The 21138-nt window shown below is 41.9% G+C and overlaps 1 protein-coding gene across 5 annotated transcripts in view; it reads left to right on the top strand.

The window, feature by feature from the left end:
- CFAP221 (cilia and flagella associated protein 221) overlaps positions 1-21138 on the top strand; it is a 113901-nt gene that overhangs the window by 67357 nt on the left and 25406 nt on the right. For all 5 annotated transcript variants that reach the window (XM_015109927.3, XM_015109923.3, XM_028830641.2 and 2 more), the window contains 6 exons: positions 2286-2384; positions 12813-12918; positions 14869-15002; positions 17071-17151; positions 17768-17875; positions 17965-18099. In XM_015109927.3, coding sequence (XP_014965413.2) covers positions 2286-2384; positions 12813-12918; positions 14869-15002; positions 17071-17151; positions 17768-17875; positions 17965-18099 — 663 coding nt within the window. The remainder of the gene's footprint in view (positions 1-2285; positions 2385-12812; positions 12919-14868; positions 15003-17070; positions 17152-17767; positions 17876-17964; positions 18100-21138) is intronic.

The following is a 21138-nucleotide window of genomic DNA, read 5'->3' as shown; positions in this document are numbered from 1 at the left end:
CAGTGCCCCGGTGGGGACTCCGTGTGGGGGCTCCAACCCTACATTTCCCTTTGTACTGCTCTAGCAGAGGTTCTCCATGAGGGCTCCACTCCTGCAACAAACTTCTGCCTGCACATACAGGTGTTTCCATACATCCTCTGAAATCCAGGCAGTTTCCCAAACCTTATTTCTGGACTTCTGTGCACCCACAGGCTCAATGCCATGTGGAAGCTGCCAAGGCTTGAGGCTTTCACCCTCTGCAGCCATGGCCTGAGCTGTACCTTGGCCCCTTTTAGCTATGACTGGGACACAGGGCACTGAGTCCCAAGACTGCACAAAGCAGCAAGGTCCCAGGCCCAGCCCACTAAACCATTTTTCCCTCCTAGTCTCCAGACCTGTGATGAGAGGGGCTGCCATGAAAACCTCTGACATGTCCTGGAGACATTTTCCCCACTGTCTTAGTGATTAACATTTGGCACCTCGTTACATATGCAAATTTCTGCAGCTGGCTTGAATTTCTTCTCAGAAAATGGGTTTTTCTTTTCTATTACATCATCAGGCTGCAAATTTTCCAAACTTTTATGCTCTGCTTCCCTTTTAAGCATAAGTTCAATTCCAAACCATATCTTTGTGAATACGTAAAACTGAATGCTTTTGACAGCCCCCAAGTCACCTCTTGAACACTTTGCTCTTGAGAAATTACTTCTGCCAGATACCCTAAATCATCTCTCTCAAGTTCAAAGTTCCATGGATCTCTAGGGCAGGGGCAAAATGCCCCCAGTCTCTTTGCTAAGACAAAGCAAGAGTCATCTTCATTCCAGTTCCCAATGAGTTACTCATCTCCACCTGACACCACCTCGGCCTGGACTTCATTGTCCACATTACTATCAGCATTTTGGTCAAAGCCATTCAACAAGTCTCTAGGAAGCTCCAAATTCTCTCACATTTTCCTTCTTCTTCTGAGCCCTGCAAACTGTTCCAATCTCTGCCTGTTACCCGGTTCCAAAGTTGCTTCCACATTTTCGAGTATCTTTGTAGTAGCACACCACTCCTGGTACCAATTTACTGTGTTAATTCGTTTTCACTCTGCTCTGAAGAAATACCTGAGGTTGGGTAAATTGTAAAGGTAAGACATTTAATTGACTCACAGTTCCACATGGCTGGGGAGGCCTCAGGAAACTTACAATCATAGCAGAAGGGGACACAAACACATCCTTCACATGGCTGCAGGAGTGAGACGAATGAGAACCAAGCAAAGGGAGAAGCCCCTTACAAAAACCATCAGATCTCTTGAGAACTAACTCACTATCATGAGAACAGGATGGGGAAAACTGTCCCCATGATTCAATTATCTCTACCTGGTCCCTCCCACAACACATGGGGATTATGAGAACTACGATTCAAGATGAGATTTGGGTGGGGACACAGCCAAACCATATCACTGGTTAAAAGTCTAACTTCTAATTTTAACAAGGATAAAATTCTAATCTCCCACCTCCATCATTCTCACTTTTCTTTGCTGGTTTTGCCATATCTGAATTATTTTTACCTCATTTCTCCCTATCCTCCTCGTCACTAGATTTATTCTGGCCACAAAGTCTTGCCAGTAGCTCTTCCATGGGCCCTACCAGAGGTCCAACCTTTGGGTGTCCCCCACGACTAATCCAATTCACTTTTATGTCTGTATAACTGATCATCTTCCCTCTCCTCTGCAGCTCATGGCATTTGCCAAAGTAAGACTGATTCCCTTCTGACGTCTCTTTTTATATCATTTCCTTATTCAAGAATCTACAGTGCCTCAGGCTCTGGCCAGCCTCACTACACCCTCAGGCACTCTTTCCTCCTTATTCATTTAGTAACTTAGACACACTGGTGCCAGGACATGCAGGCACATGTGGGACAATACATGTGTCAGCGCTGGACATGCAGGGCTGGGTAAAGTAGTCCTTCTTCCCAGCCAGGGGATCTCACAGCCCACACCTTTCAATTCTGGATGCACTGTCAGCACCACCACATGGGACTGGTGACTTTATTCTTCCTCAAAGTCACGTGTGTTTGCTTGAGCGTTCCTAACTAGACTGTAAGTTTCTTAAAACGCTAATCTTGTCTTGCACTTTTGGCCCCCAACTCAAGAAGTATTCCTTATAATGGTGTGTACACTGAAAGTGCTTAATAAATAAATGCTCACTAAGCAATACAACAAATAACAACTTGATTTGGGATCAAACTCTAAAATGTTTCTATTAAATGTTTATGACAGGAGTTAAAAGTTAAATGTAAGATGTGCCTGTATTTTATATTCACAGAAAATCAAGGAATTTCATCCTACTTTTGATCCACTCATTAATAACACTTGGCTCAGCAGGTCCAGGGCACAAAAACGGTTTCAACAAGTAGCACGCAAGGTAAGTCTCAGCATCAGCTGGAAATGTTGATTTGTTTCTTCATCAGCATAAGGAAATCAAGCAATCGTGGTTTGATAACATCTTTATTGAGATATAATTTACATACCGTAAAATTCACCCTTGTAAAATGTATAAGTTAGTCATTTTTAGTATATTTATAGAGCTGGGCAGCCATCACCCCTATCTAATTTTAGAACATTTTTATCACCTCAAAAGGAAACTTTGTGCCCATTTTCAGTCACTCTTCACTCCCTGCTCCCCACAGCCCCTGGCAACCAGTAATCTACTTTCTGTCTCTACGGATTTGCCTTTTCTGGACATTTCGTATAAATGGAATCATACAATATGCAGCCTTTTTAAAAAATCACCTTACAAATTTATAATTGACACTAATAGTTGTACATATATATGGGACACAGTGTAATGTTTCAATGCATGTATACATTGTATAAGGATCAAATCAAGATAATTACCGTATCCATAACTTTAAACATTCAATACATGGCTTTTGGTAACTGCTTCTTTCATATAACTTATTTCCTAGGCTTGTACATGTTTTAGCATGTATCAATACTTCATTCTTTCTATGGCTGAATAATATTCCATTGTATGAATAGACCACATTTTCTTTATCCATTCATCAGTTGATGAAAGTTTCAGTTGTTTTCACCTTTTGGCTATTATGAGTAACAATGGGATATTGATTAGTTACTTCTAGGGAGAACAATAGAGAATGTCTGAGGGATCGTGCCTCTAGCATCCAGGCTTAATATGTGCCTTTCAGAGGTTTCATCTCCCTTCTGTGGCTTCCTAACCTTCATGCTGGTCCTCCAGTGGCTTCCTGTTATCAGGATAAAACGAAGACTTCTGAGCCTCACATGCTAGTAAAGAGTATCATGTGACCCTGGCCTGCCCACAGCCACACCCCTCTAGCAGCCGCTGTCCTCTCATTGTCCCAGTCTGGTCTGCCACACACGGTACTCATTCCCTGCTACCAACCTGTGAATCTGCTCTCAGTTCTGACTGTAGTGCCTCCCCAGCTCTGCTCCACGGGACTGCACCTGTCCTTTGGGCCAGGCTGAGTCCACTTTTCCTACAAGAGGCTGTCCTTGTCCACTTTAATATTTAGGGGTCTCCTCAGTGCTGTGTGCTTCTTGTGCTGCTGTAAATCTCTCATCTCTGTCACTTGTGTGTGGCTTCCCTGGTGGGCAGGGCCACACTTGAAGCCAGACAGAGCAGTGGATAAAGCCCAGGCTATGGAGCAGACTGCCTGCACTAACTCCTGGTGCTGCTTCCTTGCACCTTCTGATCCTGGACAAGTTACATAACCACTGTGCCTTAGTTTCCTCACCTGAACACTGAGGAGAATAATGAGACCTGTCTCAAAGGGTTGTTGTGAGGATCAAATGAATGAATATGTATAAGGGACTTCAAATGTTTGTTACAGCTTGTCTTTCAGGCAGTCTTCTCAGCTTGGACTGGTGACAGTCTAGGTAGAGGGAGGCAGAGCTCACTGCCTTGGGGACCTACTCACAAGCCTCCAAGGCTCCATGACCCTCACCTATTTACTAGCCTCCAAGGCCCAAGAGCCTGTGTCCCTGGTGAGGCTTTCCGTGGGTGGTCTCTGCATATGTGCAAGCAGAGGCCGCCACAACATGCTCAGGGCAGGGAACACACTGGTAAGAAGAGGCAGCACAAAGCTGTGCTCCCAGGGAAGAAAGCACAGCCATTAACAATAGGAAAACAACAGCAAGAGACTGGCCAGGCTGGCGTGTTGCTAATGGGACCACCTTGGTCCTTCTGCATCAAGCTCTCCAGCCTGAAAAAGGGTATCAGCAATGATGGGCTTTGTTCTGAGTGATGGCTCAGCCTGTTCCTCAAATGCCACCGCAAGCCCTGTCAGTTCTGTGTGCCAATGTGTCCGCAGCCTGACGCCTTGCCTCATTTCCTCAACTACAGCCACAGACCAGGCTCCCAGCATCTCTCGCCTAGACCATGGCCACAGGTTCCCCTACATCCAGTGCCACATGGCAGCCAGAGTTGTGTTTGCAAAGCTAAAAGATGACAGTGTCTCTCCCGTGCTGAAACCCTCCAAAGATGTTCTGTAACAGTTGAAATAAAATACACAATTTTTATCAAGGCTACCAGGTCACACTGGATTTCTCTGTCTTTTACACATGTCTCCTTTGTTCCGGCATCAGGACCTCTACACTGGCTGTCTCCTCTGCTCAGAACTCTCTTGCCAACATCTTTCCATTGTTGTCCTCTCACCATTCAAGCCTTGCAGCAAATCTCACCTCTGCAGAGGCCTTCCCTCATTATCCTTGCATAAGTGGGCAGGCATCCCCCCTCCAGCCCCTCTAGTCGTGGCTTCAGACATTACCTTCTTATTTTCTCCAGGGTATTTATCTTGTTTTTTTCTCTTAGTATTTATTGTCATCCCACTTTGCCTCCTACATACACTTGGAATATCAGCTCCTTGTGGGTAGTACATTTATTGGCTCCTCACTGTATCTCCAGTGCCTTGCACAGGACAGGGCACTGAGTATCCACTTTATAATATTTGTTAAATAAAAGAACCATTTTGGCTGGCAATATGGCCAAATAGGAACAGCTCCTATCTGCAGTTCCCAGTGAGACCAATGCAGAAGACAGGTGATTTCTGCATTTCCAACTGAGGTACCCGGCCCATCTCATTGGGACTGTTTAGACAGTAGGTGCAGCCCATGGAGGGCAAGCCAAAGCAGGGTGGGGCATCACCTCACCCAGGAAATGCAAGGGGTTGGGGAACTCCTTCCTCTAGCCAAGGGAAGCCGTGAGGGACTGTGCCATGAGGAACGGTGCACTCCAGTCCAGATACTGCACTTTTCCCATGGTCTTCGCAACGCACAGACCAGGAGATTCTCTCGGGTGCCTATACCACCAGAGCCCTGGGTTTCAAGCACAAAACTGGGTGCCGTTTGGGCAGACACTAATCCAGCCGCAGGAGTTTTTTCTCATACCCCAGTGGCGCCTAGAACCACTGTGAGAACCACAGTGAGACAGAACCATTCACTCCACTGGAAACGGGGCTGAAGCCAGGGAGCCAAGTGGTCTAGCTCAGTGAATCCCACCCCCATGGAGCCCAGCAAGCTAATCCACTGGCTTGAAATTCTCGCTGCCAGCACAGCAGTCTGAAGTCGACCTGGGATTCTCGAGTTTGGTGGGGGGAGGGGCCTCTGCCATTACTGAGGCTTGAGTAGGCGGTTTTCCCCTCACAGTGTAAACAAAGGTGCCAGGAAGTTCAAAATGGGCAGAGCCCACTGTAGCTCGGCAAAACCACAGTAGCCAGACTGCCTCTCTAGATTCCTCCTCTCTGGGCAGGGCATCTTTGAAAGAAAGGCAGCAGCCCCAGTCAGGGGCTTATAGATAAAACTCCCATTTCCCTGGGACAGAGCACCTGGGGAAAGGGGTGGCTTTGGCGCAGCTTCAGCGGACTTAAACATTCCTGCTTGCTGACTCTGAAGAGAGCAGCAAATCTCCCAGCACAGTGCTCAAGCTCTACTAAGGGACAGACTGCCTCCTCAAGTGGATCCCTGACCCCTGTGCCTCCTGACTGGGAGACACCTCCCAGCAGGGGTTGACAGACACCTCATACGGGAGAGCTCCAGCTGGCATCTGGCGGGTGCCCCTGTGGGATGAAGCTTCCAGAGGAAGGAACAGGCAGCAATCTTTGCTGTTCTGCAGCCTCTGCTGGTGATACCCAGGCAAACAGGGTCTGGAGTGGACCTGCAGCAAACTCCAGCAGACCTGCAGCAGAGGGGCCTGACTGTTAGAAGGAAAACTAACGAACAGAAAGGAATAGCGTCAACATCAACCAAAAGGATGTCCAAACAATAACCCCATCCAAAGGTCACCAGCATCCAAGACCAAAGATAGATAAATCCACGAAAATGAGGAAAAACCAGCGCAACAAGGCTGAAAATTCCAAAAACCAGAATGCCTCTTCTCCAAAGGATCACAACTCCTCGACAGCAAGGGAACAAAACAGGGTGGAGAATGAGTTTGACAAATTGACAGAATTAGGCCTAGAAGGTGGGTAATAACAAACTCCTCCAAGCTAAAGGAGCATGTACCAACCCAATGAAAGAAAGCTTAAGAACCTTGAAAAAAGGTTAGAGGAATTGCTAATTAGAATAACCAGTTTAGAAAAGAACATAAATAACCTAATAGAGCTGAAAAACATGGCACGAGAACTTCGTGAAGCATACACAAGCATCAAGAGCTGAATCAATCAAACAGAAGAAAGGATATCAGAGATTGAAGATCAACTTAATAAAATAACACGTGAAGACAAGATTACAGAAAAAAGAATGAAAAGGAATGAACAAAGCCCCCAAGAAATGTGGGACTACATGAAAAGAGTAAACCTATGTTTGATTGGTGTACCTGAAAGTGACAGGGAGAATGGCACCAAGTTGGAAAACACTTTTCAGGATATTATCCAGGAGACTTTCCCCACCTAGCAAGACAGGCCAATATTCAAATTCAGGAAATACAGAGAACACCACAAAGATACTCCTCGAGAAAAGCAACCCCAAGACACATAATCATCAGATTCACCAAAGTTGAAATGAAGGAAAAAATGTTAAGGGCAGCCAGAGAGAAAGGTCAGGTTACCCACAAAGGGAAACCCATCAGACTAACAGTGGATCTCTCGGCAGAAACCCCACAAGACAGAAGAGAGTGGGGGCCAATATTCAACATTCTAAAAGAAAAGCATTTTTAACCCACAATTTCATATCCAGCCAAACTAAGCTTCATAAGTGAAGGAGAAATAAAATCCTTTACAGACAAGCAAATGCTGAGAGATTTTGTCACCACCAGGCCAGCCTTACAAGAGCTCCTGAAGGAAGCACTAAATTTGGAAAGGAAAAACTGGTAACAGCCACTGCAAAAACATACCAAATTGTAAAGACCATCAACACTATGAAGAAACTGCAACCAGCTAGCATCATAATGACAAGATCCAATTCACACATAACAATATTAACCTTAAATCTAAATGGGCTAAGTGCCCCAATCAAAAGATAGAGACTGGCAAATTGGATAGAGAGTCAAGATCCATCAGTGTGCTGTATTCAGGAGACCCATCTCACATGCAATGACACACATAGGCTCAAAATAAAGGGATGGAGGAATATTTACGAAGCAAATAGAAAGTAAAAAAAAAAAAAAAAAGCAGGGGTTGGCTGGGCATGGTGGCACGGTGGCTCATGCCTGTAATCCCAGCACATTGGGAGGTCAAGGCAGGTGGATTACCTGAGGTCGGGAGTTCGAGACCAGCCTGACCAGCATGAAGAAACCCCATCTCTTAAAAATTCAAAAATTAGCTGGGTGTGCTTGTGCATGCCTGTAATCCCAGCTACTCAGGAGGCTGAGGCAAGAAAATCGCTTGAACCCGGGAGGCAGAGATTGTGGTGAGCCGAGATCATGCCATTGCACTCCAGCCTGGGCAAGAAGAGTGAAACTCTGTCATATAAAAAAAAAAAAAAAAAAAAAAAAAAAAAAAAAAAAAAAAGGCAAGGGTTGCAATCCTAGGCTCTGATAAAACAGACTTTAAACCAACAAAGATCAAAAAAGACAAAGAAGGGCATGGTAAAGCGATCAACACAACAAGAAGAGTTAACTGTCTTAAATATATATGCACTCAATACAGGAGCACCCAGATTCATATTCTCAGAGACCTACAAAGTGACTCAGACTCCCACACAATAATAGTGGGAGACTTTAACGCCCCACTTTCAATATTAGAAAGATCAACGGGACAGAAAATTAGCAAGGATATTCAGGACTTGACCTCAGCTCTGGACCATGTGGACCTAATAAACAGAACTCTCCACCCCAAATCAACAGAATACACGTTCTTCTCAGCACTACATCACACTTATTCTAAAATTGGCCACATAATTGGGAATAAAACACTCCTCAGCAAATGCAAAAGAGTGGAAATCATGATAGTCTCTCAGACCACAGTGCAATCAAATTAGAACTCAGGATTAAGAAACTCACTGAAAACTGCACAACTACATGGAAACTGAACAACCTACTCCTGAATGACTACTAGGTAAATAACGAAATTAAGGCAGAAATAAATAAGTTATTTGAAACCAAAGAGAACAAAGACACAACATACCAAAATCTCTGGGACACAACTGAAGTGGTGTTTAGAGGGAAATTTATAGCACTAAATGCCCACAGGAGAAAGCAGGAAAAAACTGAAATCGACACCCTAACATCACAATTAGAAGAACTAGAGAAGCTAGCAGAAGACAAACAAACAACTAAGATTAGAGCAGAACTGAAGGAGATAGAGACACAAAAAACCCTTCAAAAAATCAATGAATCCAGAAACTGGTGTTTTGAAAAGGTTAACAAAATAGATAGACTGCTAGCCAAAGTAATAAAGAAGAAAAGAGAGAAGAATCAAATAGACACAATAAAAAATGATAAAGGGAATATTACCACTGATCCCACAGAAATACAAACTACCACCAGAAAATACTATAAACAACCCTATTCAAATAAACTAGAAAATCTAGAAGAAATGGATAAATTCCTGGACACATACACCCTCCCAAGACTAAATCTGGAGGAAGCCGAATCCCTGAATAGACCAATAACAAGTTCTGAAATCAAGACAGTAATAGCCTACCAACCAAAAAAAGCCCAGGACCAGACAGATTCACAGTCACACTTTACCAGAGTTACACAGAGGAGCTGGTATCATTCCTTCTGAAGCTATTCCAAATCATAGAAAAAGAAGGAATCCTCCCTAACTCATTTTATAAGGACAGCATCATCCTGATACCCAAAACCTGACAGAGACACAACAAAAAAAGAAAATTTCAGGCCAATATCCCTAATGAATATTGATTCAAAAATTCTCAATAAAATACTGGCAAGCCGAATCAAGGAGCACATCAAAAAGGTTATCCATCACGATCAAGTCAGCTTCATCCCTGGGATGCAAGGCTGGTTCAACATACTCAAGTCAATAAACATAATCCATCACATAAACAGAACCAATGACAAAAACCACATGATTATCTTAATAGATGCAGAAAAGGCCTTTGATAAAATTCAACACCCCTTCATGCTAAAAACTCTCAATAAACTAGGTATTGATGGAACATATCTCAAAATAATAAGAGCTATTTATGACAAACCTGCCAAGACCAGCTCAGTCAGGGAGACTCTAACCCAGCGGCACTAGAGGAATTAAAGACACATACACAGAAATATAGAGGTGTGAAGTGGGAAATCAGTGGTCTCACAGCCTTCAGAGCTGAGAGCCCCGAACAGAGATTTACCCACATATTTATTAAGAGCAAACCAGTCATTAGCATTGTCTCTATAGATATTAAATTAACTAAAAGTATCCCTTATGGGAAATGAAGGGATGGGCCAAATTAAAGGAATAGATTGGGCTAGTTAACTGCAGCAGGAACATACCCTTAAGGCATAAATCGCTCATGCTGTTGTTTGTGGCTTAAGAATGCCTTTAAGCGGTTTTCCACTCTGGGCAGGCCAGGTGTTCCTTGCCCTCATTCCCGTAAACCCACAACCTTCAAGCTTGGGCATTAGGGCCATTATGAACATGTCACAGTGCTGCAGAGATTTTGTTTATGGCCAGTTTTGGGGCCAGTTTATGGCCAGATTTTGGGGGACTTGCTCCCAACACAAACCCACAGCCAATATCATATGGAACGGGCAAAACCTGGAAGCATTCTCTTTGAAAACTGGCACAAGAGAAGGATGCCCTCTCTCACCACTCCTATTCAACATAGCATTGGAAGTTCTGGCCAGGAAAATCATGCAAGAGAAAGAAGTAAAGGGTATTCAAATAGGAAGAGAGGAAGTCAAATTGTCTCTTTGCAGATGACATGATTTTATATTTAGAAAACCCCATTGTCTCAGCCCCAAATCTCCTTAAGCTGATAAGCAACTTCAGCAAAGTCTCAGGATACAAAATCAATGTGCAAAAATCACAAGCATTCCTATACACCAATAATAGACAAACAGAGAACCAAATCACGAGTGAACTCCCATTCACAATTGCTACAAAGAGAATAAAATACCTAGGAATATGACTTACAAGGGATGTGAAGGACCTCTTCAAGGAGAACTACAAACTGCTGTTCAAGGAAATAAGAGAGGACACAAACAAATGGAAAAACATTCCATGCTCATGGATAGGAAAAGTCAATATTGTGAAAATGGCCATACTGCCCAAAGTAATTTATAGATTCAGTGTTATTTCCATCAAGCTACCATTGACTTTCTTCCCAGAATTAGAAAAAAAACTACTTTAAATTTCATATGGAACCAAAAAAGAGCCTGTATAGCCAAGACAATCCTAAGCAAAAAGAACAAAGCTGGAGGCATCACACTACCTGACTTCAAACTATACTACAAGGCTACAGTAACCAAAATAGCGTGGTACTGGTACCAAAACACATATATAAACCAATGGAACAGAACAGAGTCCTCGGAAATTATGCCACACATCTACCACCATCTGATCTTTGACAAACCTGACAAAAACAAGCAATGGGGAAAGGATTCTCTGTTTAATAAATGGTGTTGGGAAAACTGGCTAGCCATATGCAGAAAACTGAAACTGGACCCCTTCCTTAACACCTTATACAAAAATTAATTCAAGATGGATTAAAGACTTAAACATAAGACCTAGAACCACAAAAACCCTAGAGGAAAACCCAGGCAGTACCATTCAGGACCGAGGCATGGGCAAAGACTTCATGACTAAAACACCAAAAGCAATGGCAACAAAAGACAAAATTGACAAATGGGATCTAATTAAACTAAAGAGCTTCTGCACAGCAAAAGAAACTATCATCGGAGTGAACAGGCAACCTACAGAATGGGAGAAGATTTTTGCAATCTATCCATCTCACAAAAGGTTAATATCCAGAATCTACAAGGAACTCAAACAAATTTATAAGAACAAAACAAACAACTCCATCAAAAAATGGGTGAAGTATATGAACGGACACTTCTCAAAAGAAGACATTTATGTGGCCAACAAACATGAAAAACAGCTCATCATCAGTGGTCATTAGGGAAATGCAAATCAAAACCACAGTGAGATACCCTCTCACACCAGTTAGAATGGTGGTCATTAAAAAGTCAGGAAACAACAGATGCTGGAGAGGATGTGGAGAAATAGGGATCCTTTTACACTGCTGGTGGGAGTGTAAATTAGTTCAACCATTGTGGAAGACAGTGTAGCGATTCCTCAGGGATCTAGAACCAGAAATACCATTTGACTCAGCAATCCCATTACTGGGTATATACCCAAAGGATTATAAATCATTCTACTATAAAGACACATGCACATGTAAGTTTATTGCAGCACTGTTCACAATAGCAATGACTTGGAACCAACCCAAATGTCCATCAGTGACAGACTGGATAAAGAAAATGTGGCACATATACACCATGGAATACTATGCAGTCATAAAAAAGGATGAGTTCATGTCCTTTGCAGGGACATGGATGAAGCTGGAAATCATCATTCTCAGCAAACTATCACAAGAACAGAAAACCGAACACCACATGTTCTCCCTCATAAGTGGGAGTTGAACAATGAGAACACATGGACACAGGGAGGGGGAATATCACACACCAGGACCTGTTGGAGGGTGGGGGACTAGGGGCAGGATATCATTAGGAGAAATACCTAGTATAGATGGCGGGTTGATGGGTGTAGCAAAATACCATGGCCGTGTATATTTATGTAACAAACCTGCATGTTCTGCACATGTATCCCAGAACTTACAGTATATATTTAAAAAACAACAACAACAACAACAAAAAGAGCTGCTTACAGAATGGAAAGTGATGTAAATTATAGAATGAACAATCCCCTCAACCACAGCTCTGGGCTCAGGTACCACTCACCTGCAGTAGCATCTGCTCTGAAGGCAAAGCTCATTGGTATGCAGTTACCATTGCCCGTAACCCCCAGTGCTATTACTGCAGAATCACCTGTGCCATTTGTCCTCCAACTCTGAAAATAGCACAGTGCTAGCATTACTATTCAGATATATCCAGAAGAAACAACAAAGAACTAGTCATTCTTTCCACACTGGAAATATGAGAAAATCAAGGCTCATAAATTGGGTGAGACAAGGCCAGATGACAACTTGGTCTTTTTTGTATTCAGGCAATTCAGTATTGCCCGGACTTTGAAGTCTCTGTAACTGCAGTCTAGGGAGAGTAACATGCCACACTCACTCCCTGTGAACTCTGACTTACAGTGGCAGTCTCAGCTCTTAGTGTGATTGGGGAAAGTGAATTAGGTTGAATGCCAAAATGAGCATGTGTTGATTAATAATTTGAAATCATGATCCACTCCAATTTCAGGTCATGATTCAGGGACGATTATTCAATATGCTGAGTGCTGTTCGTGAAATGGACAAAGAGAGTGTACTGAGAAAGATCGGCCAAGCAAAACAATCGATGGCACAAGGTGAAGTATGGCTGCAAAGCACAGAGATGCCAAGACTGATCATGCCTCTGAGTGCGAATTTTCCTTGGAATGAAGTTAGCCCTATGCAAATAAAAAATTTTCACCAGTCACACATATTAGTTTCCTATCCCTGCTGTAACAAATCGCTTGTGCCCTCTGCTTCCTCTTGTCACCAGAGACTAGGGTAGTCATCATTTATACTTGCTGATTGACTGGCTGAATCTGGTATTTTCTCAACCCAGCACTTACACATTAAGCCTTTTAAACTTAATGGCTTAAAACAAGGCAAATTTATCATCTCACAGTTCTGGAGGTCAGAAGTCTAAAACCAAGGTGTTGATAGGGCTGCAGTCCGCCCGGGGGCTTGCAAGTCCTTGCCTTTTCCAGCTCCTGGAGTCCACCTGTATTCCTTGGCTCATGGCCCCTTCCCCGCATAACCCTAACCTCTTGCTTCTGTCCTCGCATCTCCTTGTGTGAGTCTGATCCCCCGTTTCCTTCCTATGGAGACTCTGATTACGTAAGGCCTACCTGTCTAGTGCAGAATAATCCCCATCACAGAGCCCCATCTGCAGAGTGTCTTTTACCATGGAAGATAACACATTCACAGGCCCCTGGGAATAGGATGTGGATACCTCTAAGTGCCATTATTCAGCCTATCTCATGATATAAAGTGGATCTCCATGCCAGGTTTGGCTGAAATTCCTACCCACTTGGTAATGAACAAGGTCACCCAATCCCAAACCAAGTTGTAATGTCTGTGAAGTGTGGCTGTGGCTCGACCTCCTGTTTTGTGCCCTCTGCTTCCTCTTGTCACCAGAGACTAGGGTAGTCATCATTTATACTTGCTGATTGACTGGCTGAATTTGGTATTTTCTCAACCTACCATTTGCACATTAAGCCTTTTAATCTTGTATTGTATTTCCTTAAGTTAAGGAAATTTCCATCCTGGCCACCATGACCACTGTAGCTCATACCTATAATCCCAACTCTTTTAGAGTCCAAGGTGGGAGGATCACTTGAGCCCAGGAGTTCAAGACAAGCCTGGGCAACATACTGAGACCCCTGCATAATTAAAAATTATCCAGGACTGGTGGCATATGCCTGTAGTCCCAGCTACTCAGGAAGCTGAGGTGGGAGGATAAGCTAAGCCCTGGAGCTCAAGGTTATAGTAAGCTGTGATCGCACCACTGCACTCAAGCCCAGGTGATAGAGCAAGACCCTGTCTCTAAAAAAAACAAAAAAAGAAAGAAATTCCAATCCTCTGATGCCCAGCTTGGCTGGGACTGTTGGAGGCCCACTCTCAGTAGCTTCTGGGAGCCCTAACACCATATCACCATATTCTCCCAATACATATATTCCCAATCCACAGTTTGTATGCCAGCCCACTAGCAGGCCCGGATCTTTCCAGACTCTTCCTCCCTTCCCGGCCTGAGCCTCTGAGCCTGGCTCAGGCTTCCCCGTCCTCCCTAGGCACAACCACACTCCCATCTGCCACTCCACTGAGACCCAAATGTGTATTTTGTTTTTCAAAACATTGTATAACATTTTAATGATTCTCTTTTTTCCTCCTATATTATTTTTTATCTCTGGTGTTGAAGTTTATTAATAAAGAAACTCTTTTTCCTGAAAAATTATAAAATTTACTTGTGAATTGTGTGGGGATGTATAGAAAATGTCTTCATTTACTTCTTTAATCATTTTCTTTCCTTAATTCATCAGAGATATTTTAATTGTGAATTATAATTTTCTGGAAATAAAGATAAAATTTTTTAACCGGAAAGGAGGTTGAGGTAAGGAACCAATGGGACACTAAAAGTGGAAATATATATATATATATAAACACGCACACACCCACTAATTGGTACATGGAAAATATGCAAATATATGTGGTGGTTTCCCATGAAAATACCTTTAGTACCCCCTAAAAGTGCTGTTTTTTTTCACCCATAGAGGTGAATTTCTTCAAATTCTTCCTGAAGCGGAGCAGTCAGGATGATTATACCAGCCGATTCTCTGTGTCGCCCAATGAGGTGCTGCCCTTCGCTTTCCCAGACTGCAGCTCGCCCCAGGACTCTAACGAGTTGGTAGGTGCTGTCAGACTTGGTGGCAGGGACTGGACATGATCATGATCGTGTTGGGCAGATACAAGGCAAGCCCTTCCGTCTTAGTCCCTTCACCTCCTCCCAGAGGCTCCAAAGGAAGACCAGGAGAGTACTACCAGTGGAAAACCAGGGATCATCTCCTGCCATCTGCCTTGCTCCTAATACACCTGCACAGAGCTCCCTGGTAACCTGGGCTGGTCCTTCCCAGCCTGAAATGCAGCATGAGCACTGACCCCCGCCCAACTGTCCTGGAACTGGGCCTGAGTGCAGAAGGGAAGAGAGAGGAACCCAGAGGGCCCCACCTGGCCCAGGGAGGCAGGCTCTGCTCAGCTGGGCCCTTCTGCTGCCTGGGCAAATTGTAGAAGTCAGGGAAGGGCAGCCCTCAAGTCTGGGCCTGACCTCATAAGAAGGGAATGTGGTCCCAGAAACTGACAATCTAACCCATCAGACTCACAATCCACTTCTCTCTCTCTCTCTCTGGGGTGTGCGTGTGCATTTGTGTGTGTGCGTGTGTGTGTGTGTGTGTATCTTTCTCTCTTGGGGTAGCAGGCGGTGTAATGGCTCATCCTTCTTCCCTTATGGGCACAATGGTGCATTATTGAAAAAGTAAGAGTTAACCCTTATGTTGTATTTACTATACTTCAGGCAGTGTCTTAAGTCCTTCCAGTATATCACCTCATTTAATCTTCAACAAATCTACATGATAGGTTTACCATTTTTCAAATGAGGAAACTGAAGCACACATTCACATAGCCAGTAATAAAATGTTGCTCGTGTTCACATCGTTAGTAATAAAAAGTATACTTAAATCAATATTGCAAGTGCATGTGCAAAATATTTTGTTAATTTCAAAGAATAAACATCATTCACATTCTAAAATATTTGTTAAGCATTGCAGGTAATCTACTCAAGAATTACGGGACTGAATTTAGAAATTCCATACGTTTTCTGCTTTTGATAATTGTATGACTTAAAAGAGCAGAATAATTAGTTCCTAAGAAATAAAAATCCTGTGATTTTCAAGCAACAATAAATGTCTGACACTCGATAATTAATGGGGTGAAGAGGTTGATGGGGTGGAAAGAGATCGTCACTGTGCAGTGGAGCCCCCTCATTATTTTTGAATAGTTTGAAGCTGACATGTTTCATTTGATCTTTTAGTGCTACAAAGACTTCCCTGCTGCTCAGCGTTGTTGAAAAATAGAGTGCTCAGCATTCCTGTCTATAAAAAAAAAAACTATTAATTTATTTCATAAATACTGTATTTCATCAATTCTAAGATGCCTTTTTCTTACACTTAGCATCTAGAAATTGGGAAATGGTATCATTGTGGCATATTAACGTTTCATCATATTAGTTTAGTGATGGCATATTAGATTAGGAGATGTATGCTGTTTTTTGAGTGCCCGTCATATTCAGGCACCATCCAGATCCTCGGGATGTCTGAGACAGACTAGTATGCAGGAAGTGTATTAGGTAGTGCTTCGGGGGTTCGCACCTGTGGAAGGCAGGCAGAGGGGACAGGATTGGGTGGAGAGAGAAGTAGGACCGGGGTCCACCTCAACAAAGGCCTTAGGTGGGCCTGTGAGAACTCTGAGGCTGGCACAGGGTGAGAGGACGCAGCATGATTCCCGTGGCTTCAACCAGCCATGGAGGTGAGCTGCCTGGGAGGAGCGCTTGACCCTGATGGAGGCAGTGCCCTTCAGATGAGGCAGCCCCTGAAGAGGGCTCCCCTGCCCCCAAGAGACGTTTCTATCCCTACACTCCTGGCTGAGTCCTTCAAACCTGAAGGAGTTTCTGAGTGACACACTGCAGCCTCCACAACCGCAGAAAATAAAAGAGACTCACATCCGCTAGGAGACATGGAGGAGGGGGTGATCAGGGCCGCCTTCCTGCCTTATAGATCAAGTGGCAACTGTGGTTGCAGGAGGAGTTGCTCTGAGAGTAGAACTGGTCATTAATGTTTCAAAATGTAATGGAAACAGAAGCATAGCCACTCTTGCTCAGTGGTGATTCTCTGTTCTTTTTCTTTTTTTCCTTTACATTTTAGGCTCCTGATGGCCTTGGACTGGTCCCAATTAAGTCTTCAGAAGTTCAAATCAAGCAGAGTTATTCCTTCTTCAATCTGCAGGTCAGACCTGTCACATAGAATTAATTAATTGAGTTTCTTATTAAGTAAACAAGATATTCTTGAATTTGAATTGCAGTGTTTTATATAGTTTTGCTTTATGGCAGATTACACTGTGTGGCACACTCTGCTGCTATTGGATAACATATGGGAGGTACACCAGATTCTTTTCTCATAGTGTGGTTTATGCAAACCAGGATTTCTACTCTGTGGATATATCTATATCATGCATATATGAAGCTATCTGAACTACATATATTAGAAACTTCGAGAAAAAATATAAGATAAGTGAGAAAAAATTAGTCAGCCTTTCTTGAGACATATGACCACTTCTGTTTTTGAAAATGAAAATATTTTGGTGTCCTTCTACACTTAAGCCATGTAGTATGGTTGAGTAATCATGAACACTCATGTGTGCCGAAACCCAGAGCAGGGCTCAGGACTTTCACTAAAGTCTGTCCAGCCTGGTCCAAACTAACAATAGCCACAATCCGATGACTGCAACATGGTTCTTGTCTTACTTTTACCACCAGGAAGCTCGGAAATGCTGTTGTTGAGAAGTAGATCCCACCAAATGGTAACAGGTTTTTAAGGATTTTCAGTCTTCTTTCACCTTCAGGTTCCTCAACTGTACAAAATTAAGAGATATCAGCCATTCTCTGTCCACAAGTCTTCAACAAGTTACAGACCTCAAAAGCTTGCCCGAGCCCTAAAGCAAGGAGCTGAGGTAACACACCCCCACCTTCCAGAATCTCCCTCATCTTTTCCCTCCTATCCTGGCATCAAAACTAACGTGCTGCCCTTGGTCCTTGTTAGGATGAAGTCACCACCATCGTAGCCCTTCCAAAACAAGACTCCACAACTCAGCTCTCTGGCAAGACATCAGTTTTGAGCATGAAACCACCTGAGGCCTTAGCCATGTCTCTGGATTATGATCCTCTGTATATTTTTGTAAGTGGCAACTGGCAGAAGCCTTGTTTTCTGTGTTCCTTTATTTCAGCAATTACTCTACAGGAAAAAGAGCATTCTTTGGGAATATTTTTTCCCTTTGGAATTTCAAGTGTTAAACAATATCTGACCTTTAAAATTGTTTGCCAGCCTTTGTTTTTTGGAGAATATCAATGATTCCATCTTTTAGCAATTCCTTCATTTTTAATGAAAATAATTTTATGATCTTTTCTAAAAATCTATAATATGTAAATATAGGCCAAAGAAGAAATTAAAAAAGAAATTAGAAAGTATTTTTAAGTGAATGAAAATGAAAACAAACAAAAAATCTGTGGGAAATTTATAGCACTACACACCTACATTGGAAAAGAAGAAAAGTTTCAAGTTAATGTCCTAAGCTACCCCTTTAAGAAACTAGAAAAAAGAGGGCAGATGAAACCAAACTAAGCAGAAAAAAGAAATAATAAAGGTCAAATTGACAATTAATGAAATAGGCCGGGCACAGTGATTCATGCCTATAATCCCAACACTTTAGGAGGCCAAGCCAGCAGATCACTTGAGGTCAGGAGTTTGAGACCAGCCTGGCCAACATGGCGAAACCCTGTCTCTACTAAAAGTACAAAGAAATTAGCCAAACGTGGTGGCCCCTGCCTATAATCCCAGCTACTCAGGAGGCTGAGGCAGGAGAATTGCTTGAACCCAGGAGGAGGAAGTTGCAGTGAGTTGAGATCATGCCACTGCACTCCAGCCTGGGCAACAGAGCAAGACTCCATCTCAAAAGAAAATAAAATGAAATAGAAAGCAGAAAAACAATAGAGAAAAACTGGTTCTTTGAGAAGATCAATAAAATTGATAAACCTGTAACTTGACTGATCAGGAAAAAAGGCAAAAGGCACAAATTACCAATGTCAGGAATGAGAAAGGTGACATCACTACATATTCTACAGATTTTAAAAAGATAAGAAGTTAATATTATGAAAAACTTGATGCCAGTAAATTTGATGACTTAAATGTGCAAATTCATTAAAAGGCACAAACTGTAAAATCTTATTTAAGAGGAGATAAATAGCCAAAATAGCTTTTTTTTTCCGAGATGAGTCTCGCTGTGTCCCCTAGGCTGGAGTGCAATGATGTAATTTTGGCAAGCATCTCCTCCCGGGTTCACACCATTCTCCTGCCTCAGCCTCCCAAGTAGCTGGGACTACTACTTGGTGCCCCCCCACCATGCCCGGCTAATTTTCTGTATTTTTAGTAGAGACGGGGTTTCACCATGTTGGCCAGGATGGTCTTGATCTCCTGACCTTGTGATCCACCTGCCTCGGCCTCCCAAAGTGCTGGGGTTACAGGCGTGACCCACCACGCTCGGCAAAGTAGCTTTATATCTGTTAAAGAAATTGAATTTTTGGTTGAAAACTTTCCCACAAAGAAACCTCCAGGCCCAGATGCCTTCACTATGGAATTCTGCCAAATATTTAAGGAAGGAATAATACAAAATCTACACAAATTCTTCCAGAAAATGGAAGAGAAGAGACTAATTCCCAAATCATTCCAGAGGCTAGTATTACTCCGATACCAAAGCCAGACAGAGATATTACAGGAAAAAAAAGAAAAGATCAATATCCTTCATGAACATAGATGAAAATATTTTTAACAAAATTTTAATAAATCAAGTTAATTGCTTTATAAAATGGATAATGTATCATAACCAAATAGGGGCTTGAATCAGGAATACAAGATTAATTTAACATTAAAAACTCACTGTAGTTTACATGTAACACTCTAAAAAGGAAAAACATCTCAATAGTAACAGAAAAATTATCAAACATCCATTCCTGATGAACGCTATCAGCAAGTGCGGGATAGAAGGGAACTTTCTCAACCAAATAATAGTCATCTATTTAAAACCTAGAGCCAACATCAAACTGAGTAGTAAATGACTGAATGCCTTCCTCCTAAGGTCAAGAACAAGGCAAGGGATGTCTGCTCTCACTAATTCTATTCAGGATTATAAGTGTAGCCAATGTAACAAGACAAGAAAAATAAATAAAAGGCAGCCAGATTTGAAAAGAAGATATAAACCCATCTTTATTTACAAAAAAAAAAAAAAAGATTGTCTATCAAGAAAATACAATGAAATCTACAAAAAAACTACTTAAACTAATAAGGGAATTTAACAAGATTGCAGGATGTAGAATCACCATATAAAAATCAATCATATTTCTGTATACTAGCAATAAACATTATGAAACTTAAGTTTCAAAAGCCATATCATTTAACAATAGCATCAAAACATGTGAAATAATTAGAGATAAATATGACAAACATGTATAAGATCAGTACACTGAAAATTATAAAACATTACTGAGAGAATTCAAAGAAAACCTAAATAAATGGAGAAATAAACAGATTAATGGAACAGAATAGAGGATCCAGAAATATATTCATTCATACATTATCATCAATTGATTTTTGACAAAGGTCAGAGATAATTCATCAGAGAAAAGATAACCTTTCAACAAATTGTGCTAGAACATTTGGATATCTATTTACCAAAAATAAAAACAAGAATTTCAATTAGTATCTCACACCATCTATGTAAATTAATACAACATGGATCATAGACCTAAATAGAAAACCTGAAACTGTAAAACTACTAGAAAACACACAGAAAATCTTTGTGATCTTCCAATTAGACAAAGATTTCTTAGATAAAACACCAAAAAAACACAATCCATAAATGGAAAAAAATGGATTAATTGGACTTTGTCCAAATTAAGAATTTCTGTTAATGTTAAGAAAATAAAAATATAAATCACAGACTTGGAGAAAATATTTGGAAATCACATATCTGTTAAGAACTTATATCCAGAATATATAAAGAACTGTCAAAATTCACAAAGGAAACAGTCAACAGAATGAAAAAGTGACCTACAGAATATAGTCGGCAAACTATATATTTGATAAGGAGTTAATACCCAAAATATATAAGAAACTTCTACAACTCAATAGTTAAAAAAAAAAAAACAAAAAAAAAAAAAAAAA

This window comes from Macaca mulatta, chromosome 12, assembly GCF_049350105.2.
Source record: "Macaca mulatta isolate MMU2019108-1 chromosome 12, T2T-MMU8v2.0, whole genome shotgun sequence".
In the NCBI taxonomy this organism is placed as follows: Eukaryota; Metazoa; Chordata; class Mammalia; order Primates; family Cercopithecidae; genus Macaca; species Macaca mulatta.
This window is presented reverse-complemented; position numbering and strand designations above follow the sequence as displayed.